Source organism: Pelobates fuscus, chromosome 1, assembly GCF_036172605.1.
Source record: "Pelobates fuscus isolate aPelFus1 chromosome 1, aPelFus1.pri, whole genome shotgun sequence".
Classification (NCBI taxonomy): domain Eukaryota; kingdom Metazoa; phylum Chordata; class Amphibia; order Anura; family Pelobatidae; genus Pelobates; species Pelobates fuscus.
In genome coordinates, this window is record NC_086317.1 from 296502175 (window position 1) to 296529505 (window position 27331).

A 27331-nucleotide genomic window follows, 5' to 3' on the forward strand; every position below is an offset into this window, starting at 1 on the left:
GCTTAATTGTACTGTTGGGGTTAACCTGATTACATTGGATCCGGAATACCTGAATGCAGACCCAGCTTGCAACAACAATCCTTTAGTGAGATCCTGGTGGGATTTCATTACATGAGTTAGTGCCTTGGCCAGTCTGATGCGCAGCGGCAGGATTGGAATAGAAGGTAGACTGCAAAAATTAGCTTACTCAACCATTAGTGGGCTCTCCACAAGAGCTAACGGATACCTGGCATTAAGCTGGGAGTTATATTGCCCATTTGACTACAGCTGGGAGGCGATCTCCTCTGTAGGCAAAAAGGCATTTCAGAATGACTGGAGATGAACGTGATTAATCTCTTGAGGTGTCTCAGATGGGCATTATGAATGTATATTACCAAAATTGTGACAAACCGCACACTTAGCATATATGAAACATCAGTTATTCACTCAAAACAGCTCTGGAGAAAATACTGGTTACATCATAGAGACGTGAATGCATCAGTAAACATGAAAAATACACTTTTATTGCCCTTTTTGAATTTAGCTTTTTCTTTGGTGAACTACGAATTGTTGAAGATAATGGCTTTTTCAGCTAGATTAATGACATTAATAATCTAATTTGAGCATACTGAAGTGATTATTAAAACAATGGATTAGATGGAAATTGAAAAAATGAAATAATGTTGTTTTTCTAGTCATGCAGTTATAATAGAGTACCTATATTAATGCTATTAGGGTAGAATCATAGCTCGCAAATGTTTTTCTGTAAAGAATATTGTTGTGCTTAAATAACAAAATGTTTGCTATCTGTTTCAGAAGATGACAGCTTCCCAGAAAATGAAAAAACACAATACCAAAGGACAAAGGATACATTTGAGCTGTCATTTTTTCCAGAAGAAGATTCAGAAGAAGGTTTCTTCTTCCAGAAAGTTTTAACTGCAGTTCAGATGTGGTTCAGTCTTTTCGGATGGGCTAGTGGATGTAATCCCATCTCAATTCCAAACTCACTTTGGAGGTAACAAAACTATAACTGCAGTGTCATAAGACTCTTTTATATTACTATTATTTCTTTACAATAGAACATTGTTACTGATCATTACCCACGTATGGCTGGCTGTGACATTCACCTTGGGCTTTCTCAGGAAGATAAGCACTTCAGCTAAAAAAAAAAAAACAGGATGATGACTGCCTACTTACCTATCTGTCTGCCTTTCTATATATCTATATATCCGTCTGCCTTTCTATCTACTGTAAACAGAAACAAACAGTCACAAAAACAAAACTGTGGAAATAAAATACCTGGCAGCAGTGGTCATAAGGTCATGGATATTGCCACTAAAAAATGTATTAACCCTTTTGAAATGTGTGTGTTTGTATATATATATATATATATATATATATACAAAAAACAAAATAGCTTCTGCACTCATGCTCCAATATCCGTTTATGACCGGGTGCCAACCAAAAATAGCTTCAATATTCAAACAATCCAAGTAGATGGCTGCACTCACGGCTGCCCGTGAGTGCAGCCATCTACTTGGATTGTTTATATATATATATATATATATATATATATATATATTCCCAGCAACCATCCTAACAAAAATAACTGTGTCTACGATTGGAGATTAGTGCCATGGAATTTGTGTTTACACAATAACTGGAGAGTTACATGTTGGCAATTACATTTGGTTAAAGTAACAATGCGGCTAAAAATAACCGTTAAATAGTTGGATTTATGTATGAAATTTCATTTTAAATATTTATTTCTCCTGTTTTCTGTTTGTTTTTTCTTTGCAGTGGGGTGTGCAAAATTCAGTTATCAAAGTCTGAACGAAAGGTTGTGAAAACAATAAATCTGGGCAAACAAACAAAAACCATTTATGACATGCTGTTCTACCTGAGTGGACAGATGCTGCCTGGAATTTCTGCAAGCCAGTCACTGCCCTCTGACCCCACAGAAAGAGTGCTACAGCTTCATTGGCAACATGCAACATTGCTCACTTTCCTCAAGTAAGAAAAGTATCCCATTTCTGTTATGCAAACTGCATTATTGACTATTTTTACCATGTATGTCACTGACAATTGATGCAGGTTCCCTGATATAAAAAAACAAAACTCAGTGTTTAGGTGATGTGCCCCACCAAAAACACAAAGTGCAAGGGCAGCGTTAAAAATTGTGTAGGATAACACTTACCCCCTTAATGCATGTACCGGGGCAGCATGTAGACATATAAAAGGAAATACAAACCAAAACATAATGCAATTCTGTGTGGTAACATAGAAACATAGAATGTGACGGCAGATAAGAACCATTCGGCCCATCTGGTCTGCCCAATTTTCTAAATACTTTCATTAGTCCCTGGCCTTATCTTATAGTTAGGATAGCCTTATGCATATCCCATGCATGCTTAAACTCCTTTACTGTGTTATCCTCTACCACTTCAGATAAAAGTCTATTCCATGCATCCACTGACCTCTCAGTAAAGTAATACTTCCGGATATTATTTTTAAACCTTTGTCCCTCTAATTTAAGACTATGTCCTCTTGTTGTGGTGTTTTTTCTTCTTTTAAATATAGTCTCCTCCTTTACTGTGTTGATTCCCTTCATGTATTTAAATGTTTCTATCATATCCCATCTGTCTCGTCTTTCCTCCATGCCAGAGTTTCCCAATTGGTGTTCTGCGGAAACCTGGGGTTCTGCGGAACACCAACTGGGGTTCCGCCAAAAGTGTAAAAAATAAAATGGCCGCGGGCAACGATGGAGCAGTGAGCAGTGATCTCCCCGATCAGCACCCTCGTGCACACAGCAGTGATGCAGGAGCCGAACTATGGCATCACTCCGGCTCCGGCATCACTAAGAGTCGCACAAGGGAGCCGGGAGCAGGGAGATCACTGCTCCCTCGCCGCCCGCATGACAGTCGCTCAACAGCCCCACTGGACCCCAGGGACTGCATGCTCAGCACGCCAGCCATTTAGCAGCCCCACGGGACCCCATGGACTCCATGCCAGCACTCCTAAAGGTAGGGGAGCTGGGTGGAGTAAAATGTAAAACAAAATGTATGTGTGTCTGTTAGGGAGTTTGTATGTGTTTTTGTGTCTGTCAAATATTATATGTGTTTTTGTTAGTGAGAGTGATGTTGGTACACCATGTCAAAGGGTTCCATGGGAAAAATTAATTGGGAACCCCAAGCTATACATGTTAAATTCTTATTGTACAATCCATGAACCAGTTTATAAGCACTTCTATGAACTCTCTCAGTATCAATATCCTTCTGGAAATATGGTCTCCAGTACTGCATACAATACTCCAAGTGAGGTCTCACCAGTGTTCTGTACAATGGTCTGACCTCTTCCCTCTTTCTACTGCTAATACCTCTCCCTAAATACAAATTAATATTAGACGTCAGTGAATAAAAACTCACATTTAAAGGAGCCTTTTTAAAGAGAAAAAGGCTCCAAAACGTGCAGATTTCTGTTTTATTATATGCCTTCCAACACTGGCAACCCAGTTCATGTCACAGATAATGTAGACGCTAAAATAAAGGGGCATATCATGTCAGTCTGGTGCACATTTGTACCAGGCATTCTGGCAGTCCTCTAGTGCTTATACAAATACACAAAAAAAAATTCCTGCACTCAGACTCCCGCTACTCCTGTGTGGCAACTATGACCATAGTACACATCAGCCTCAATACATACAATGAAAACCATAGAAAAGAGTTACCTGTGCACTATCCCAAATCCCTATGCATATTTAGATAACTGGAGGTTTTTAGTACCACTCCAATGGCCATTAGATGGAAGCCCACCTGCTACGTCAAGGCAAACCTCTTAGGGGAGTCCTATGCTGACAATTCACCTTGCTTGTTTCAGCTTCAGGTATAAAAAATCTTTAATGAGACAGAGAGGAGTATTTTTCTAAACGCCTAAAGACTTATTAACCCTTAATACAGAACACACGAGGTGGGCGGCAGCATTGCAACAAGTCCTGCTCTCAGACTTCCACTTCTCCTGGGCGGCAATCCTCTAGGGCTGCCCATATATAGAGCATTAGTAAATCATTCTGATAAGGGTAGAAATGCCTTGAGGTAGAGTCACACAGCAAGCAACAGTTATACTCTAATTATTATTTATAAAGTGCTTTTTTAAGGACTTGTTTCTAGTATTTAACATAAAACAGTCTGGGGCTGTTGTGACAGTTAATTCAGGACCATTTGAAGGCACGCTATTAAAAAAAACCGAAACATGACATTGATTTCTGTAGAGTTTCACCAAACACAAAAAACAACCTTTCCAATTATTTAAAAAAAATATATTAACACAAGATAGAAAAACATATGTTAAATAAATCTACTCTATATCTAACAGATTTTTTTTTAGATCACAATTGTTTTTATTTATGAATTGTGACATAATCTACAAAATGTCTGTTGTACAGATCTCACTCTTTCGCTCTCACTGTCACAGACAAGCCTCTGTGTGTATCTGTCTGGCTGTGTGATGAATATCAACCATTCCCACACTTTGTGGGTTATATGTTGGTGTTTGTGTTGACAGCAATCATTAAAGTTTTGAAAAATTAATTAAAGTGGACAAGTTAGCCTGGTACTCAATGAAAAACGTGGGTAGATCAATTATAAGAGCTAATTGACATAAATTAAGCAGGCGGTACAAGCAATAAACATTAATTGAACCTTTAATGTATGATGAATTATCGCGGAGATGTTTTGAGAAAAAGAACAGTCTTTCTTCAACAGCAAATATGTTTTGCGTAATCAGTTTTGTCATTCAAAGCTCATTTAAAGAGATTTTGTAATATATCTGAAATTGATGTATATATGTTTTTACATACGTGTGCTATTTTTCCACAATGAATATCAGCACTAGTAAATGCATAATCCCACTACATGTCACCGTGCCATTTGCTCGGTTACAATTTAAACATGTATTCATCATCCACACTTATGGATCAAAGATTTTCTGTAATTAATTCTGGGATGTTAGAGGTAGCAGTGTGTACTTGCAGGTTGTATATATGCAAATTTATGTGTCTTCGTACTTGCTTTTAATGAAGACTTGCTGTCCTAACTGTGGAGGGGAATAACATTAAATGGGAACTGATTTCCTAGGATAGTTAATGTTATAGCTAGTTATCACATATTTAATAAATGTAGAAATTCACGTAGCTGTATTTACCTCTATACTGGAACTGAACAGCTCCATATTGGCTCCATTGTTATAAACTTGCTCTTTACATCTGCCGGTCAGCATAAAGATAGTACTGAAAAAGGAGAAAAAAAACTGAAGCAATAGTTCTGTTTCTCCTTCCATGTACTGAACTGGATTGTGATTTTTAAAATGTAAAATGGAGCAAGTTACAGGTGATTCAAATTGATTCATTCACAAGCTTAATAAAGTGGTCTGGGTGCCAGGTCCATCTAGGATTAACCCTGCCTGCTCTAAAACTGCTATGTTTACATTAGGGTTAATCCAGCCTCTAGTGGCTGTCTCATTGACAGCCGCTAGAGGCGCTTCCGCGCTTCTCACTGTGATTTATACAGTGAGAAGATGCCAGCGTCCATAGGAAAGCATTGAGAGTGCTTTCCTATGAGACTGGCTGAATGCGCTCGGTGCTCTTGCTGCGCATGCGCATTCAGCCAATGACGGGAGAGGAGGAGGAGAGTCCCCAGCACCGAGGGATCCCGGCGCTGGAAAAAAGGTAAGGGATTAACCCCTTCCTCACCCTAGAGCCCGGCGGGAGGGAACTTTGAGGGTGAGGGGGACCCAAGGACCCTATAGAGCCAGGAAAATGAGTATGTTTTCCTGGCACTATAGTGGTCCTTTAAAGGGATCCTATAGTGCCAGGAAGACAAAGCAGTTTTCCTGGCAGTATAGGTTTAAAAGGTGCCCCCCTCCCGCGGTGCTGAAGGGGTTAAAATCCCTTCAGCTACTTGCCCAAATCCAGCCCTGATGTCCCTCAGCGCTGGGTCAAGCTCTGCCGACGCTCCCTAATGGAGAGCTAATGTGCATGCATGGCTATTCAATGCTCAATTCAATGCTATTATTCTAGTAGACAGTCACTGTGGGCAGACTTAGAGCTGCAATGTAAGCATTGCAATTCTCTGGAACTGCAATGTTTTACATTGTAGCACTAAGTGCAATAGGGACACAGCACCCAGACCACTTCAATGAGCTACAGTGTCCCTTTAAGGAGTTGTTGCTGTTGTTGTTAGGTGAAAAAATCCTTGTCAATTGAATTATCTGGTTGAGCAGTTCAATATTACTCTTTAAGACATAGTACCACCATAAAAAAAAAACATACACTAGCTCTAAAATTACACCTTTACGCAACTATGGGGACAATTAATGGAATTAAATCTTATTCAAAAGGTCACTGGGATTAATGTACTCCACTTCAGTCCTATTAACATTTCAATGCTAAAAGAAACAAAAATTGACACAGCCCCCTGCACTCTAACTAACCTGCCTGGCAACTTAATATTTTCTCTTGTTAGTATCACTTATTGAGCCAGGTTATATGAGAAATGTCTCTCATTAGATATTTACTGTTACTGGGCAAGTCAGGTTAAGTCACTGGAATTTAAAAAAACAAAAACCTTTAGATTGAGATTCACATAGGAATTGCTTTGACACTGAGTACACATCTGGTATGTATTTTAATATTGTGAAAGAATTGTAGAATTAGAGCAACATGGGAACACCAATGAGGGAGAATGTTAACTTGCCTTATTTCTCTTAGCTTTCTACTCCCCCGACACCCACCATTTAAGTAAACTTGTCATCTAAGATGTTTTTGCATTTTTTGTTCCACTTTATGTATATCAATTGCTCCCTGAAGTATAACTGTTTAGTTTGCTTCAGAATAAAAGCAGGCCATATAGATTCCCCTCTTTTATGTTTTGGCTCTATTGCCATTGGCATCTACAATGTAAATTGACCCAAAGATTCCTGAGCTATTTATTTTGGTCAAACATTCAGGGGATAATCAGTAAAATGAAAATTGCAGTCAGTTCAGAGTGAATTGAATTTCAAATTTAAAGTCAAACAAGGGAAATGGAATTGTGTTGGATGACAATGGCAATTTGCACCTTGGTGATTAACCCTTTAAATCCCTTTGCAGAGGATCTCCTGGTTACCACTCAGCCAAGCATATTATTATCATGCCATCTGTTTTAATGTTACAAACTTAGTTACAAGTATTTTTATTGCAAGTTAAATATATTCAATACTCACATTGGTGTTTGGATTGGAGGAAGATATCCTGTTCTTTTATGTTCCAAAATTATTTTTTGGTTGGAGATCTGACTTCCTCACCGCCTTTTGAATAAAAGATACAAGCAACATGGCAGATATATTTGTGCAAAACTTTGCCAAATTAAATGAAGAAATACAGACTTATTTACAAAACTAAAAAACCAAAGTACATATATTTGTTAATCTGCAAAGGGACAGTAATTTTTTTCCCCCATAAACTTCAAAATCTTTTTAGAACCCTTATGTTTCAGACATTGCTCAGAAAGTTACAGCAAAGCATATATAACTTTATATGCAGAGTAAGAAGGCAAGAGTGACCACCATGAGTGGTGGTCTGGGTCTTCCCAATATTAGAATATACTATCAGGTAGCCACATTGTAAGGTATTGTATCTGCCCAGCCACATTAAACCACCATGAATCATAACAGAATCATATTAGTCCTTAAAGGAAGGTCTGTATTTTTTGTATTGACTACCAAAACAAATGAGACCCCAAATGTCTCATATTCTTTCAATAACCAGAGTGGCTCTGTCATTTTAGTATATGGTAATACAGATCTACATGCGTACTGTTTGATTTCCATGTCCTTCTCCCTGAGATCTCGTCCCTATTTAATACTACCTTAAAATAGATCAAGCACACCATATAGATTAAACTATATGGGAAAAATCTTTTAGAATTGGCAAGGACTGTATGCTCATCCCATTTGGAACTAATGAGGAAAATAACATATAGGTGAAATCTAGTAGCTGACATTATTAAGTCATCTACTAATTTCCTATTTTGTCTTCTGTGACACATTTCTTATGATTCATGGTTCCAAAAGGAATAACCAAACGCAATGTTTAATTTTCATTCCATATTATTATAACAGCTAACATGTTACTAGCAACGTTTTGGAGGTCCAATTGCATACTCTCCATTTTAGTATTATTAGTAAATACCCTTTTAACCAGTTCTATGTATATTGTTCACACAGAAACCAAGGAGCATTTCTTCCTCATATCAAACCAGAATTCTTACTAGAACCACTCGACTACGAAAGATGGATGCAAGTACAGGTATAATATGCTGCTTCTGGAGACTGTAATGCTGTCATTTTATATTGATACTCATAAAATCACATAACTGCACTCAGTATGCTTCATTAACCTTGTGGGTTGTAAATATATTTTCAGTAAATGTTAATATGTTTTGGATCACATCTTCTTTTGTAGGCTCTATCTATACAGTACATTATATTTTAACCAACATTAAGCAGTACATTTCATTGTAACAGATCAACATTTTTTGATTTGCTTTAGATCTAAACATATTTACTCTGTGCTATCAGTGATGACCAAAATGAAAAAAATAAATAACTAAAATCCTCCTAATATGTGCCTTCTTCATGGCACAGTAACGGCTCAGACACCCTCAATTCTTACGGCTCATACTAGCAGCTACTAATTACCGACTGGTCTCAAGCATTGTCACTTTTTTACTGGCTGATTGCCAATAAATCTTCTTCCAAAGATTCTAGAGACACTTCCGGGGAGATTTTTCAAAATAAAAAAATTAATTTGTTGATTATTCTTTTTTTGTGCCCTAACCGTCATTTTTGAATAGTCAACACAATGGATTTATCACTATTTCTGGCACATCTTGTAACAGACAAGTGTTCTCTTTCACTTCTCCAATGTAAATTTGTACTGAAACCAAACCAAACTGCTTTATTTTATGCAAATGCAGTCAATGTTTCGGCCTCGTTACTTTAATGTTCGCTAATGGGAGAGAAATATCTCAAATGTTGACTGTATGACATTATCATAATTATATAGTGCTTTTTTTTTAACTACTCTGCACACACACTCACTGACTCACACATACTTTTTCTCATACACATGCTGTAACGCATAAACACTATTAAATACATACACAAACAGATTGTTAAACACATACGCTAACACTATTACAAAAAAAGCATGCTTATAAACTTATGCTAATATACTGACAGATACATACACGGATACATACAAACCTTTAATGCACCGCCCCATGTCGGAAATTAGGTTGGCTTGCCAAGAAATGCTTCACAATCATCAAAATGCTGGATAAGCCCATAATACACATATTTTATTATTTTGACAGTGACATCCTGACATAAGAAAACTGTTTCACTGACATAGCAAGGTACACACACCTTTGGTGCTAAATTAATGCAGACAATAACTTTTCTGCCTGCTGTCTCTACCTCCCTGCATAGCTCTCTGTGTGCTGGAAGGAAGTGAAGATGAATCTTGCTGACAGCATAGCACAAACACCCCTAGTTGTCAGGTATATGAGAGCCCAAAACATGGGACAAACCATACAAAAAATGGACAGTTGGCAAAGATGGTAAAGCACAGAAACATTTGCTACATCATTTGTCAAAACAACAACCACACCTTACCAGTAGGCAAGTAGGCTCACCATAAGCATGTGTACCTCACCCTATGATTGTCCTTAGCAGATCATTTAAATCACACATGGAGTTTGCTTATATAAAGAATAATTTGATGTCTTATATCATGTGTCTGAACTTTTCTTTAAAAAAAAATAAAAAAATCTAAGGCAGTCACTGTGATAACTTCGAGTAGAGTTAATGGATACGGCAACGTTTCGACCTGTACCCAGGTTTTTGTCAAGCTTCAAAAAGACCTGGGTACAGGTCAAAACGCTGCCGTATCCATTAAATCTGCTTGAAGTTATCACAGTGAGTGGCTGAGATTTTTTCTTTTAAAGTTTGATTGATGGGGTATGCTGACCCATGCTCAGTTAGCACCCTGTGATTTGTATGATTATGTGCAACCCTCTCTTATGTCTTTTTTGAAATCAGAAATGTTGGCTATTGTCCTGCGTGGGAAAGTTACTTATCTTTGTGAAATCAATTAAAGAAGATTTAAAACACTTAAAAAGTAGAAATCAGGAACTAAATACAGAGATATACAATAACTTTCAAGATCTTCTTCTTTGAAGGTGCAATGGTGTTTTAAGCTTTCAGAAGTGCCTGGGGCTTGAGCCAAAATCAAAACTCCCACCCCAAGTTCCCACCCTTGGAACCATATTCCTGTCTCTCTATGCAAATCCAGCCAAATATGCAACTTTACATTTCCTCGCAGTTCATTTGATATATTCCTCAGAGTTTCAAATCTAACAAATAAACTAGGCTTTGCAAATGCATAAAACCTGACAGTCAGTGTTGGAAAGTAACTAATTACTGAGAAATATTTATTTACGTTTAATTATAGCTGACGGGGAAATCTTTCTTTGCCTCAAAAATTTCCCTAAGCAAGGACAATAACTGTGCTGATTGATAATTTACCTTTTTTTTTACTAAACATTATGCTGCTGCCATAATTAAGCCAGTGTAAAATAATTAGTGATTTGTTTTATTTGTACATACAGTTGTTTTTTCTTAGATAAAAAGGAAGATCACATTTTACATTTTAAATCCTGCAAATTTAGTCTAATTTGAGATCTATGATTTATTTGATCCTTTTGAACGGGGTTACATTGTAATAGCTGTTGACGGTATGTTTGACATAAAGTAATGTGAATGAACATTCATATTAGTAGGCATTCGAATTGAGTCAAAATGAGTAACTCATCCAGAGTGTGCCAACAAGCAATAACATAAATAGCAGCACAGCACTTCACACTCCGAACAATTATCCTGTTATTGGTGCCAACAGTTCTTCCCCTTCGTTTTGCTATACATGTAGTAGTAGAATATGACATAGGCAAACTGTAGAACTTTTATATTGTTGGCAAGTGAAGTATTACATAGGCCATGGTTTATCTAAAACACAGTTTTTTGTTGTTGTTTTTTTACATTTTAGTTTTTTTTTTATGCATTGATAGATCCATAACTTTTATATGTAGACTGTTCTATACTCACCTACAGTGCCTTGCTAAAGTATTCACCCCCCTTGACTTTTTACCTATTTTGTTACATTGCAGCCTTAAGTTCAATGTTTTATTAATCTGAATTTCATGTGATGGATCAGAACACAATAGTCTAAGTTGGCGAAGTGAAATGAGAAAAATTTATACATGAAACTATTTTTTAGAAATAGAAAACAGAAAATTGGCACGTGCGTATGTATTCACCCCCTTTGTTATGAAGCCCATAAAAAAAAAGCACTGGTGCAAACAATTACCTTCAGAAGTCACATAATTAGTGAAATGATGTCCACCTGTGTGCAATCTAAGTGTCACATGATCTGTCATTACATATACACACCTTTTTTGAAAGGCCCCAGAGGCTGCAACACCTAAGCAAGAGGCACCACTAACCAAACACTGCCAAGAAGACCAAGGAACTATCAAAACAAGTAAGGGACAATGTTGTTGAGAAGTACAAGTCAGCGTTAGGTTATAAAAAAAACATCCAAAGCTTTGATGATCCCCAGGAGCACCATCAAATCTATCATAACCAAATGGAAATAACATGGCACAACAGCAAACCTGCCAAGAGATGGCCGCCCACCAAAACTCATGGACTGGGGAAGGAGGGCATTAATCAGAGAGGCAGCACAGAGACCTAAGGTAACCCTGGAGGAGCTGCATAGTTCCACAGCAGAGACTGGAGTATCAGTATATAGGACGACTATTAGCCGTATGCTCCATAGAGTTGGGCTTTATGGCAGAGTGGCCAGAAGAAAACCATTACTTTCAGCAAAAAATAAAATGGCATGCTTTGAGATTGCGAATAGGCATGTGGGAGACGCCCAAAATGTATGGAGGAAGGTGCTCTGGTCTGATGAGACTAAAATTTAACTTTTCGGCCATAAAAGAAAACGCTATGTCTGGCGCAAACCCAACACATCACAGGACCCAAAGAACACCATCCCCACAGTTAAACATGGTGGTGGCAGCATCATGCTGTGGGGATGTTTTTCAGCAGCCGGGACTGGGAAACTGGTAAGAGTTGAGGGAAAGATGGATGGTGCTAAATATTCTTGAGCAAAACCTATACCACTCTGTGTGTGATTTGAGGCTAGGACGGAGGTTCACCTTCTAGCAGGACAATGACCCCAACACACACTGCTAAAGCAACACTTGAGTGGTTTAAGGGGAAACATGTAAATGTGTTGGCATGGCCTAGTCAAAGCCCAGAACTCAATCCAATAAAAAAAATCTGTGGTCAGACTTAAAGATTTCTGTTCACAAGTGCAAACCATCCAACTTGAAGGAGCTGGATCAGTTTTGCAAGGAGGAATGGGCAAAAATCCCAGTGGTCAGATGTGGCAAGCTCATAGGAACTTATCCAAAGTGACTTGGAGCTGTGATTGCCGCAAAAGGTGGCTCTACAAAATATTGACTTTAGGGGGGTGAATAGTTATGCCCATTGACTTTTTTCTGTTATTTTGTCCTATTTGTTGTTTGCTTCACAATAATAATAATAAAAAAAAAAAAATCTTCAAAGTTGTGGGCATGTTCTGTAAATTAAATGATGCAAATCCTCAAACAAGCCAGGTTAATTCCAGGTTGTGAAGCAACAAAACACGAAAAATGCCAAGGGGGGTGAATACTTTTGCAAGGCACTGTGTATCATGTATACTTTTTGGACATCTCAGCAGCACCTTCATGGATATCGGCTCACAACATTTTAGGCATCAGCATAGATTAGACTTGAATAGAATAGTGCTCCCTTTACTAATTTTATAGCCTTTATGCTTTGGAAAACTGTCCACTAGATTGGATTTGCTTGATTTCACCCACAAAAGAATCAGCATGGTTAGCACAGATGAGATTAAGTCTCACCTATAAATCAGTTTTCTAACCAAGCTGACACCTCTTCACGCCAATAATTTAGCATTAGAACGTCCATTCATGTAGTAGTAGTACTGAACTATGAAAATCAGCCCCACAACATTATTAATCCTGTACAGCTGACATAATATAAACAGTCTTGTATTCTTTTTATGATGTCCACCAATCCCTGGGTCATCTGCCAGACTACCCTTTATTAATTTCTTCATAATTATAATTTCTTCATAATTAAAAATATGTGTTCAGTTGTGATGGACACACATTTATAATTACATGGATATAATTGTTTTAAAAAACACTAAAAATTGAAGATTTTTGGATTAGTAAAGGTGATTGTGTAAAAAAAGCATCATTCTCAGGAGTGCTGCGAGGGTCATAAAATACCCGGCTTAACCCCCAAAATAAATTGGTGACCTACATAAAAATACAGTGATTAGGGGCAGGAGGGAGAATGTAACCTCCCTTATACTAATATGAGGGTAATATTGACCCCCCATAGAGTGAAGGGAGGAATGGGTGAATTTAGGAGGGAGCAAGTAGCTCCCTCCTTGTAATAAACAAAACAAACGAAGAGCGAATTGTAATTTGGTCTTCTTTCTATTTGTTATAATTTCTATTTGTTCATTCGTCTTTCGGACGAATGGATGAATAGCCGAAATTTCAGTCCAAAAAAAACAAATAAGATGCAGTCATGGCAGTGCTGCTTTAAGTTTGTTTAAAATATATTATAACTTTTTTTCAAAATAAAATACAGTTTATTTCCACCTCACCCTCGTATGATGATCCCTAATGGCCAAGTGTGGAGAGCCTCTGTTTTGACTACCTGCCCAACGAAGACATCTTTGGATGGCCCTTGTGAACTCAGATTGTGGTAGTATCAGAGTGTTGCAATGGTAACCTGCAGCAACTCTCCTGGACCACATGTTTGCAATATAGCAGGTCTGCACTTTCCAGAGAAAAAGAGTAGAGGCTATCTGGGCTTTCCCTACCAGCCTACAGTGCGTGCAACAGGCTGGTGAGGGAACTCTTTGATCTCCCCACCTGCCCATAAAGACAACCTGCATCCTGGGCTACAGGGCTTCACATTCAGGATTCAAGCTACCAGTTATCAACATCATGCTTACTTTTTATGTGGTTTTCTGGCCCTTATTCTATTTGCACCAATATATTCCTTATTGCACCTTTATTTTTTTTTATTTTGTGTTCCATATTGGTTCACAAATTTGCCGCTTCCAATGAATGAATGTATGTAAAAACAAGTGCAAAAGTCCTCCATTTTGTTGTGCTAAATTTTCGACTACTGTCAAAACATTTTTTCAGTGGCTGGAAAAAATAAGCACTAAAACACCTTTAGCTTAATGAAGCAGAATAGGAGTGTATGCCCCTGCAACCGTACTGCCCAATTTTCTGTCATTTAGGAGTTGTGCTGATGCTCTTTTAAAACGCTCATGATATGCTAGTCCAATCTTTAACCATGTTCACTTTCATGGTGCATCATGGTAAAAAAAAAATTAATTAAATTAAAACAAAGCTGGTGGCCACCTCTAAATCTTATGCACATAAATACATCAACATACAGATGGCAGCACAACTAATCTGTATAAATGTCACTAAAAGTAGAAGTAATAACTCTCCACAGTCAATTTAACACAGCTTGTATATTGCTGTATTACATACGTTGGACTCTTGTTTCCCAGCTTATTTTCCAGGGTCTGTAATCCACAATCTCCAATTGTGGGCCTGGAAGCCCACAGCCCCATACAACAGTGTCCATTAGTCAAACCATATGGTGGATCCAAGATCTTCTGGTACTTGAACAGCAATTTTAATCAGCTTGTATTGCTCCTGTATCTGCCAAAGGAAAGACATGTCATGAAGGAAATATTAGTGTAATAATCACTTTAAAGATTTATAACTTCCACGCCTCTTTGAAAAACAAACTAGTTGATACCAAAATAAAGAAAGAAATACAATTCTGGTCATTTGTTACTGTATCCACATATGCCAATGTTAGCTTTAAAGTCATAATCCTGAGGCTTTATCTTTTCTCTTTCCATTCTACCCACAGTCCTTTTCAATCATGTCTCATGATCTTTATCCAATCACTATTTTTCTAAAGCGTATATTCAGTAAACATAAATTATATGTGGTCAATCAACAAGCCAATTGTAACATTTGAGCCTAAATATTTGAAATTGAAGAACATTGAAATTCATTTCATTCTGCTTTCTATAGTATAGTCTTTTCCCTCTCCCTTTTCCACTTTACACCTCCTACACTCCTCCCACATTTCCCCCCACCTTTCCCCTTGCTCCTCCCCTCTCCTCCCCTCCACTCCGGCTCATTGAGTGTTTAAAAAACATTCTGCTTGCAGTGCTTATTGTTCCACTACTCACTCTATGCTTTATTTTCTTTGGGCATTCTTTCCAATGTCACACAGCCCTTATCATTATATCACCAGCTGTGGAGGGTGGTTCATAGTGAAAGATGGAATGACACTCCGCTCCACCTCAGTTTTTGTTTGCCCAAAAAAAATTACATCTGATATATTTGCTTTTTAAGGGTTAATGATTAGTGTGTACTAGAAAAAAACATATTGTGCTTTTCCTAATTATATCAGCAGTTTCCGTTTACCGCTTTATTAATGACTGACAGCTGAGCAACTAATCATGTCGTCATTTAATTTTTAATTTTTAATTTTTTTAAGATTTCTAATGCCATCTACTTTGCATTGGGCATCCTACCCTGGATGTCCTAAAATACAGGTGTGCTTATAATCCTGTCTTTTGGGACTGGTTTTGGGTAGCAGCATCAGCATACGTAGAGTTGTATGTACAGGATTATGGTTTTAAACAGGGCACATTGTCATTGGGTTAGTGGTTGATAACATGGGGTTATGAGGCAAGAGCCTTTTGCTACGGACTCAAATGCCCTTGATTTTATATTTTTAGAAATATTCCAAAGATCACACTCTCTTAGAAAAATATTTCAACTGTTTTATTTAGATTAGCCACCATTAAAGTCTTAGGACATTATTACATAAATAATTTGAAGCTTTTTTTTTTCTTCTAACAGATTGTGGTCAATTGAAAAGCTTATCCAAAAAAAAAATTCATTGAGGCCAATGTCAGAGACAGGGCTATATATAGGACACGAGGTCAGGCAATTAGGCTGGAAGAAAGGAGATTTAGTCTAAAGCAAAGAAAAGTTTTTTTAATAGTAAGAACAATACGGATGTGGAATTTTCTGCCTGAAGAGGTGGTTTTATCAGAGTCTGTACAGATGTTTAAACAGCAATTAGATAAATACTTGAAAAAACATAATACAGTATACAGGGATATAATTTCTTATTAGTGGGGTAATAGCTACTTGATCCAAGGAGATATCTGACTGTCATTCTTTGCCTTCTTTTGGATCAACAACAAAAAACATATGTAAAGGCAGAACTTGATGAACACAAGTCTCTTTTCAGCTATGTAACTATTTAACTTAGTAATGTCATTGTCAATCTGGAGAGGAAAATGTGTGCTTATTATCTGTTGGTGCTTAGTAATAGCACTCCATAATTTGCTATTTAAACCACCCTCCCCTCATTTTAGAATTTATATATATATATATTATGTTACCTCTTTAAATGGACTCTCCTTTCATTCCTTTCACTATATAGCTTTATAATGCATGGTTACATTCACAGAACATAGATGTGTTTTTCATACATCAACTAACAAATGTCACAATGTACATATTCTATGAACAAAGCCAAATGACAAAATTGGCCACAAGTTATTACAGTTTGGAGTTTGGCTATTTTAGCCTAAAATTTGCAATTAAGCTTTCAGTTCATTACAACTTATTGTTAAATGTTTCCTTTTTATGTGTTTGTTGGTTTTCTTGGCGTTTTTCCTATTTGTGCCTGTATATTCCTCTATTTATGCCAAAATATTCCATACTGCATTGCGTTCTCATTGTTAAAGATGTTTTTTTTTCTTTATTTTTTTTAAGATCCAGTTTAAAGATTTGCAGAATACCGGAAATAAGAGTAACGCAGAAAACAATTTTCTGCAGATTGACTCCAATGCATTTCTTTCTGTGAGTAAACGTGCATGGACAGATGTATTGCTACAGATATACAAGGTAAGAAACGAACGATGTATGAAAATCTACAATTGTATTCTAAACATTTTGCTAAATATTTCTTTAAAAGTTGTTTATGTTTTGTTAATATTTTTTCATGCAAATGGAAGTGGTAGGAGTTTATAAGGTTTTAAAAAAAATATATATAAAAAACCTTTAGTGTTTTTCTACTAGTAGTAAATTGTGTTAAACTGAAAACCGAGTAGCACATGTGTTGCTATTTAGTTGTTAAGTCACTACTATAGTTGTTGCTTGCATTGGTTTTATTTGCCATTTTGTTGTTGATCCTGCAAATTCCACCAAAACAATATCCTGTGGGCTTCCTCCTTGGACCATCTTTTAGTTGCGTAGTGATATGAACAGTTTCCTTTTCCATACTCAAAAATTGGAAATTAGTGGTCAGACACATTTCTATTGAATCCTGATAGTCTACTAACCAAAGGCATAGTGTAGAATGTTTCAAAAGTTCTGTCAGTTGCTTAGAACTGTATTGCAGCACAACCTAAAGGTTAATGTTTTCATTGATTCTTCCTTAGCTCCAGTTTCTTTTTTCAGCTGTGAATCTACATCTGTATACAGTTTACTTCTAGGATTTTGTTCTTTACTTTTTATTCTTCACTTCATTTTTGTATTCGGAAGCTCAAATAAGTTAATGCATTCATCCATTGCTCTATTTCTCATCTAAATGTATTCTTTTAATCTTCAATCAATGTATTTGTTCTTCGAAAAGCTATTATTAAACAATATTTTGTCCAGTGCATCCTCTGTTTTGTTTCTAGTGGTTATACTATGCTGCTGAAGGTCAAGATCCTTTATTGCAACTGCAATGCTTTGTGTCACTGAAGTTTTTATTTATTGATATTATACTTTTTAATTTATTAGTGACAACCTGTGTCAACACGTCCATAAAGCTTTCATATATTCAAACATGTATTCCTGATCCTATAGTCTTTAACCCACCATTTAGGTGGCTTGCCCCCCTGTAAAAGTATAAAACTCACCTTTATTCCAGCGCCGCGCTGGCTCTGCCCCATTTGTGACATAATCAAAATGGCTGATTTTTAGTCAATCCAATGCTTTCCCACAGGGAAAGCATTGGATTGGCAAAAATTCGGGCGGGGCCAAATGCTGTTTTGGCCAATCAGGACCTCCTCATAGAGATGCATTAAATAAAAAAAAAATTCAGCGTCTCCATGCAGAGCGTGGGGACGCTGAATGGCAGGGCTACTTACTGTGCAGTCCTGAGCCAGGAAGCCCCTCCAGTGGCCATCTGAGGAGTGGAGGTGTCCCTAGGGGCAATGTAAACACTGTCTTTTCTCTGAAAAGGCAGTGTTTGCATGAAAATGCCTGAAGGCAATGATTATACTCACCAGAACAACTACATTAAGCTGCAGTTGTTCTGGTGACTATAGTGTCCCTTTAAGTATTTGGATACTTCAAATGAAAAGTATGTCAATGTAAAATATATTCTGAATAAATCATACTATGCCCTTTAATCAAACAAGCTACTAAAAGGTTTTTTTTTCCATTGTTTTTTTTTTTTTTTATTAAAAGTTCACCATGAAATCCTAACAATTCGTACTGTGTATAATTGCCTATAATACCAGGAATCACCCTGGAATTATTCAGTTGATTCTTGTGTATGCAAAATTTAATGTTTTGTTTTTTTTTCATTTTATATTTCTTTAAGGTATTGATTCTTGCACGCGTGTCTCTAAGAAAGAGCATAACTGACCGTGTTACTGAATTTATTCCTAAAATGAGTTCTGAGCCTTTGTCAAGTAACATATACTCCACGTCAGAAAGAATTCTCCTTACCTGGCTCAATGTGAATTACGAGAAGATGAGAAAAGTAGCATGGAAGGATTGTCAAAAAGGTAAATGCAGATCCCCTGGGTTGTAGGTTTTTTTGTGTCACAGTCTTTTAAAAGTTATAAGAGCATTCTTCTGATATGTGCTGCCAGATAAGTCCCTAGTTAGGTACGTTAGTGCGAATATACATCTAATTATTCTTGTGGTGGCTGACTCCCCAGTGTACTTGGATGCTGCTTGAAAAAGTAAGGGGCTGTATAGCTTTTTTCTTAAAAATGCCATTATTATACCTTGTAAAATATAGTTCTATAACATAATATCTTACTATAACATTGATGGAAAGTGCAGAGACATTAAAATCAGGTCCACAGAGGACCATGGCAAACTGTTGCTTCATTTATTGGCAAATCAAGAATAATATGTTGAATTAATGTCAAACATAGAAAGCTTTCCAAGGAATGTAACCTTGTTTTCTGATGGATATCGGTCGACTTGATGCTGCAGGAGGTGAGGATTAGTTGATTTTCTGTAAGAAGTGATCTAATCATTAACATATGGCATATGTTTACATTAGTACCTAAAAGCAAATGTTTGAGATCTCAGTTTCATTGAGGATTATTCTGATGAATTAGATTTTCAGTTCATATTTAGATAGCGATGTTGTGCTTGAAGTCTGATGAAATGTGTTTTAGTGTTTAGTGGAACATTCCATGCATGAAATCTCTCCTTTCCATCTCCTCTGCTTTTATTCATCCGACATTAGCTGGCAGGTATTCTTTCCCATCCAAACAGTCAAAATATATGACATGTAGAAAAAAATGTGTTCATGCAATGATTTGTTCTATGCTGTGTAATATTTAATGCAGACACATTTTCTACCACTACTGAACTCCTCTTTCCCTACTTATTAGAAGGTCACTCCAGGCACATTTTGGGAACATAAGTGCATTTTATAGATTTTGGTTTTGTATTCATGCTGTATTATTCACCACATTTAGTTTTGCTAAAAAAAGAATTAGAGTTTTTAACTCCACCCCCTCAGCCACACCCATTATTTTTACAATGCAACTTCCTTATTACATGTGATGTACTCTGAGTATGTTCTCGCTTAGCCAGTGAAAGATCAGTGTGACCTTAGTTGCTAACATCAACAATCACTGTCGTCTTATTATTTGTCCTCTTCACCTTGGCATTGCTTTGAAATAACGTACAGTTATTAAGAGTACAGTAATTGGCTGTGGGGGTGGAGTAAAATCAGTAGTTCTAATTAGGCTCTCATTGGGTCATCTACACAGTTTACCGTACAAACATATCTTATAAAAAAGATGTTTCTTGAAAGGAGGAAGTTTATGGTGCAGAAGACGCACAATATTTTTCTTTTAAAGCAAAACTAAAGAGATTTGAGAAAAAAAAAATACACAGCAAGACTATGAGGCCAATCAAATACTCTTAAGTTGTATTGATAGTGAGAGTGTTCTTCCAATTCCTTTTGTCTAAATCTTGCCACTGAAATAAAACACAGGTACATGATGATATATATTTTTAAAGTGGCTTGACATTTTTCACAAGTTTAAATTTTGTCCTTCAAACGTAATGGACCTTGGTTCTTGATCCATAAGACTGCACAATAACGAAGGGGAATATCACATGAAGATTTCCAAAGGGTGGCTCATGTTACCCAATGAAATTAAAAGGGGGCGTAAACCTCCCCCCCCCCCCAAAAGGCAAACAAATGGTGTATGGTTAGTGTTTATGCTTTAATTGTATTATTGACACTGAACATGTCACTTCTTGATCTCACACACTATTTACATTAATCATATATTTCCTACTATTGACGCACCCCATGATTTTTTCTAGTTTCATTTTTAGCAGGTTTTATCCAAAAACACCAGTCATCAGTGTATATTTTAAAGTTCTCAATCAAGAATCAAAATTATTTTTCAAAGGCACTTTGTAGCTTTCGTTTGACAAGCATATCATTTGTGTTAGCATTTGTTTCTGTGTGTGGCAATGAGCATCTATATATGTGCATGGCAATGTATATGTTTATGTAAACACATGCCTACATTTAAATATCACACACAAACACATTTTTTGCATTCAAACATCAACACTACACACAAAAACGCCACTACATTCAAATGAGAACCCTGTACACAAAAATGACAGTACGTTTAAACACAAACACTACACACAAACAGATTCCTGCAATCAAACACTGACACTACAAAAACACACCCCTGCAAAGAAAAATACCACTGCATCCAAACACACTACTGCATTCAAACACCAACACTGTACACAAATACAGATGACTATGCAAACACCAACATTACTCAGAAGCACAGCTCAGTATTCAAATACTAACTCTATAAAAAACACAGCCTTGCATTCATACAACCCTGCAGCAATTGGCAAAAAGTAGATTTGCTAGAGCCAGGGAGGAGGGAGATACAGGCTTATACCAGGTACACTGCAGCAGGATATAGAGATTATGAAGATGTTTTAAGATGATTGCTAACCTTGAAAGATAATCTTTGCTTATGGATATTTTAGGAAACAAATCATATATTGCTATATGCTGAATGTTTATAGATTTCATCTGTTTTCTCACCCTTAAAGCGAAATAGGAGTTTGTGTGAACACTTTGCTGTTTGCTATTCCTTTAGTATAATTGTGTTTTAAAAATGTATTTTTTTATTAGGTGATGTACCAGCCACAAGATGGATAATGAACTTTGATAAAGACCTTTTAGATGGTCTTGTACTCTCGGCTCAGGTGGCAGCATATTGTCCATATTTAGTAAGTACAATTTTTAATATACTTCTACTTAATATAATTGAACTTGTACTCTATGCCAAAACAATGCTTTCCCATAGGAAAGCATTGAGAGGCTAGTGTGCATGGGCTGCAAAACGCCAAGCTGTGTCAATCAGAACGTCTCTGTGAGTTCACTCAACTATTTCTACGGGATCGTCTCTAAATGACTATCAATGTGACAGCCACTAGAGGCATTTTAACCCTGCAATGTAAACATTGCTATTTCAGAAGCATTTCAATGTTTTAAATTGTATGGATAAACTGAGAGGGACATGGCACCCAGATCCCTTCATTGAGATGAGGGTGTGGGAGCCTATAGTGTCCCTTCATATTCTCATTATTTAGTGTTACGACACATTCACACTAAATTCTCAATTTTAGTGAAAATCAAGCAACCTGTGTATATTCTAAAATATGGAACCCTTAAACATTCAGGATTCCTAAAACTGGGGGGGGGGGGGGATTTAACTGGTCTAGTTTAAGGGAGTAAACCTGTATGATGCGTTAAAATAATTTTTTATGGAATAATAGCTGAGCTTACATAATTACATTATTAACTGATAATAATATTTTTATTAATATAAATTACTTCTTATTTTTGGTCATTTAAATTGAAATTTATGCTCTTGCTTTTTTTTTTTATCTTAATTTATGTTGTAATAATGGTGAACATGCCCTTGACTATTTCTTATGCTTTTACTTGTAGCTTTTATTACTTTTGCAATAATACAAAACCAAGAGAAAGGCCTCCCCACCATAAATTAATATTTTCTCAACCGCTCACTGTTGCAAACATTTGTGTGCGCAGGTGTGGCTGAAGACTTTTCCCAATTTTCCTTGCTTCCACTCTTATTGCACTCAGACAGAGACTAGGGACACTCAGATAAGGAATTTTTTCCTTGTGCCCTAGGTAAAAAAATACAGTGCACCAAAAAGTCAGTATGAATATATGTATGAAATATATGTGCCAATTGATTTGCAGCTGGTAGATTGCAGCTAAAAGTTGTGTTGCATAGTCCCTGGGCCCTTGGCATGTTAGATCTTGTTGCAATTGTACTACACCCCTGTCTTGTCTTATACCACTTCTGTTCATCATCCTAGTTCATCATGTATGGTCTACTGACTTTTCTAGATGGCCATATACTGTATGTAATTAATTTCTTGATGATTTATTTCCGCAGATTTCTACTCACTTTACATGCATGTATACCAACCCTGAAAGCCCTGAAGAATGTCTACATAATTGCCTGATCCTTGTCAATGCATTACGTGCAATCAACCTTAAAATAGACATACAGGTACTAATTAGATATGTATACAATAGAGAAATGTTTTATAAATGCATTTTATATAATGACAATATTTTTATTGTCACTTACGTTTAGAATGGTCTTGTAAAAACAACACAATATTCTCTGATAAGCATTCTATGGATCACTGAGAAGCAATAAAGCATGTATCCATGAATTTATAGTGCAAGAAAAAAAAATTATGAACACCCACTCTTATTATTTTCATTCTTTTTGCCTGAACCTTGAATGACTCATGTAATTTTATCGTGTATGCAGTGAGGTCTGCCTTGGTGCATGGTAGTGACTATTAAATTCATCTATTGATTTTTACAATAACTCCTTCTAATGACCTTCTCCATACAGCTCATATAAACACTGCACTGCAAGTAAGAGAGTGTCAGCCTCCTGACCACAGTCTTAGTAATGGCTTATGTTAACTAGCAGTCCTGCACACTGCTGTTGACAGCACACAGCAATAAAATAAATACCTGGGTACTGCCTGGGGCTGATGCTAGATCCCCCGTTTAGTTGAATAGCCCCACTCACAGGGCATGAGTGGGGATGGAGGGGACACTATGTCACCACTGTGCTAGGTCCCCCTTTTTTATTTTATTTTTTATTTTTTTACAACAGTGAGCAGCCAGTGGCAAAGCGAGTAGGGACAGGAGGGATATTTTACCCCCCCTTATTTACTAATACTAAGTATTTTTTTCTTAGTATTAGTAAAGTTGGCTGGAAGACTCATTTTGGTCTTTCAGCTTTTTAGTAGATAGCTCCCTAATCCTTGTGGGATCTGGAGGGCCATCTACTAAATGGCTGCAAGATGCAGCTGCGGCCCAGATTGGAATTTCATTCTTCCAAATAAAATTCAGAATCAAACATAATGACCTAATTTCATCTGACGAAATGTGACCGTTTTGCCGGCACCCTAGTCTACATGACAGGACATTCGGGAATGGTGAATGGAGTTTACGCAAAAACACGGAGGGAAGGTGAGTATGATGGGAAAAAAGGAAATGGAGTTGACTTAAGCTCCTCCTTGTGTCAATGAAAGGCAGACGTAGGAAAAATACATAAGACAAAGTAGTCCCTACTTTATCTTATGTTTTAAAGAAATAAAGAAAAGAAGAACAGATTCTGAGAGAGGAAGAGAAATTGAGATAGGTCCATAGAATAGACTCAACTGAATCACAATCGTGCAAAAGCAAATAGATTAATTGATAATAACTTGGTAAGGTACACTGCCTTTGTAGTTTGAATTGCAATTATTGTATGTTGTCCCGGCTACTGACAGGACTTTATACCTGTTGGATATTTTAGATGTTGCATGCATGATATAGTTTGAATGGTTTATTTTTAACATGTATTATAAAACATTAATACTATAAATGTTGAAAGTTAGAAATTATAGATTTTTTTTTATTAATTTGTATTTCATTAATGTCTATTATTAAAGGCAACTGACATCTGTGATCCAAATCCAATATTGCTGCTTATGTTGTGTGTCTACTTGCACGAAAAATTGCCACTGTATGTGCCTAAAAATACGATTGAATTCAATGGGGTTCTGCATGAGACAGTTTCAAGACAGGTAAGTGTCACTGCTTATTATGATGGTAACTAGTAACTATGGCAATGATCACAGACTCATTCAGTTAGTACCAAATGAATGAGGAGTCATTTAGTTGTGTGCATGGTTAGAGAATGCATCTTGTTGGCATATTTATTTATGGACAAGTACATTTTCAATAGATAGGTTTTGTTCATATAACTTTTATAGGGATAATTTTAGTTTCAGTACTACTAAACTATTATGGAAATGATATGGGAATTTGCACCTAGTAAAGTGCTGATTGGAAAGTTTCATCCTCAAAGGAAAACAATAATGAGCAGGTTGACTAGCAATTTTGGAGATTTTCTTTTGGCACCCACAGAAGAATATGCATGAATGTATTCTTCTTGTAGTTTGACTTGCTTTGAATATTTAATTAAGATGAAAAGAAAACTGCTGTTGAAATCAGTGTATTATAGACAGCTTAAATTGCCATTTAACCCTGCAGGTTTAACCCATTAAGAATAAATAATATCTGCTTAGGCATAACAAAATGGAACATCCCTTTCAATTTACACATACAGGCCAATATACATAGGTCTATGGTTAATAAAATGATAAGTCAAGCTAACACATGGTCGATATCAGTGATTCCCAACCCAGTTTTTAAGACACTCCAACAGTCCCGGATTTAGGCATTTCCCATAATGACAGATCCTGGGCTGATGATGTGCCTTCAGTACTTTGTTATGAATCACTGATCTATAGGTACTATATGTCTGCACAGTTATACCCATTGGTTCTTAAGGGATTAAATTCACTGAAAAAAAGCCCACATACTTCAAACTGGTGATACCCATGTAGCATTTGCTTGTCCCTAATGGGTTTGCGGTAGTATTTATATGTATATACGCTGATCAGCCACTGCATTAAAATCACTGACAGGTGAAGTGAATAACTGATTATATTGTTACAGTGGCACCTGTCACGGGGTGGGATATATTGGGGAGCATTGGACAGAAGTTATAGAATGTATTGGTAGCTGTAAAAATGGACAAGTGAAAAGATCTGAGTGACTTTGACAAGGACCAAACAGTGGTTTTTAGGTGACTGGGTCAGAACATCTCTTCAAAATGTCAAGACTTGTTAAGGGATGTTCTCGGTATGTAGTGGTTAATACATACCAAAAACGGTGCAAGGAAAGACAACCAGTGCACTGGTGTCAGGGTCATGGGCATCCAAGGCTCATTGATGCATGTGGTGAGCGAAGACTAGCCCATCTGGTCTGTCCACACAAATTAGCTGCTGTAGCTTTAATTGCTGAAAAATGTAATGGATAAATATCTCTTGTATATCATTTTTTATAATCATTTTACTTTGAGGTAAAGGAAATTAAATAAGATTCCTAATAATAATAAGAGCAAGTGTATGGTGCTTCCAATGAAATTGCGCAGTATTGAGTGACGTGGTGTTACCCCATCACCTCAAAATAGTGAACATAAAATACACACTGCATGTTAACATACCAAGTATTTACATCTTTTAAAGAGCAATATAAATTATAAAAATAGTTATACTTGTGAATATGATCTCACGTACAGTAGATTTTCATATATAGAATTGACAAAACAATAATAGACACATAGTGTATACAGGGAGTGCAGAATTATTAGGCAAATTAGTATTTTGACCACATCATCCTCTTTATGCATGTTGTCTTACTCCAAGCTGTATAGGCTCGAAAGCCTACTACCAATTAAGCACATTAGGTGATGTGCATCTCTGTAATGAGAAGGGGTGTGGTCTAATGACATCAACACCCTATATCAGGTGTGCATAATTATTAGGCAACTTCCTTTCCTTTGGCAAAATGGGTCAAAAGAAGGACTTGACAGGCTCAGAAAAGTCAAAAATAGTGAGATATCTTGCAGAGGGATGCAGCACTCTTAAAATTGCAAAGCTTCTGAAGCGTGATCATCGAACAATCAAGCATTTCATTCAAAATAGTCAACAGGGTCGCAAGAAGCGTGTGGAAAAACCAAGGCGCAAAATAACTGCCCATGAACTGAGAAAAGTCAAGCGTGCAGCTGCCAAGATGCCACTTGCCACCAGTTTGGCCATATTTCATAGCTGCAACATCACTGGAGTGCCCAAAAGCACAAGGTGTGCAATACTCAGAGACATGGCCAAGGTAAGAAAGGCTGAAAGACGACCACCACTGAACAAGAAACACAAGCTGAAACGTCAAGACTGGGCCAAGACATACCTCAAGACTGATTTTTCTAAGGTTTTATGGACTGATGAAATTAGAGTGAGTCTTGATGGGCCAGATGGATGGGCCCGTGGCTGGATTGGTAAAGGGCAGAGAGCTCCAGTCCGACTCAGACGCCAGCAAGGTGGAGGTGGAGTACTGGTTTGGGCTGGTATCATCAAAGATGAGCTTGTGGGGCCTTTTCGGGTTGAGGATGGAGTCAAGCTCAACTCCCAGTCCTACTGCCAGTTTCTGGAAGACACCTTCTTCAAGCAGTGGTACAGGAAGAAGTCTGCATCCTTCAAGAAAAACATGATTTTCATGCAGGACAATGCTCCATCACACGCGTCCAAGTACTCCACAGCGTGGCTGGCAAGAAGGGGTATAAAAGAAGAAAATCTAATGACATGGC

The 27331-nt window shown here is 37.0% G+C and overlaps 1 protein-coding gene across 1 annotated transcript in view; it reads left to right on the top strand.

The window, feature by feature from the left end:
* The window catches only part of CFAP47 (cilia and flagella associated protein 47), a 356049-nt gene that overhangs the window by 97214 nt on the left and 231504 nt on the right, over positions 1 to 27331 (top strand). The window contains exons 30-37 of the mRNA XM_063457869.1: positions 796 to 994; positions 1780 to 1992; positions 8239 to 8320; positions 17058 to 17189; positions 18880 to 19066; positions 21709 to 21806; positions 23006 to 23122; positions 24573 to 24707. Of these exons, the coding sequence (XP_063313939.1) occupies positions 796 to 994; positions 1780 to 1992; positions 8239 to 8320; positions 17058 to 17189; positions 18880 to 19066; positions 21709 to 21806; positions 23006 to 23122; positions 24573 to 24707 (1163 nt within the window). The remainder of the gene's footprint in view (positions 1 to 795; positions 995 to 1779; positions 1993 to 8238; positions 8321 to 17057; positions 17190 to 18879; positions 19067 to 21708; positions 21807 to 23005; positions 23123 to 24572; positions 24708 to 27331) is intronic.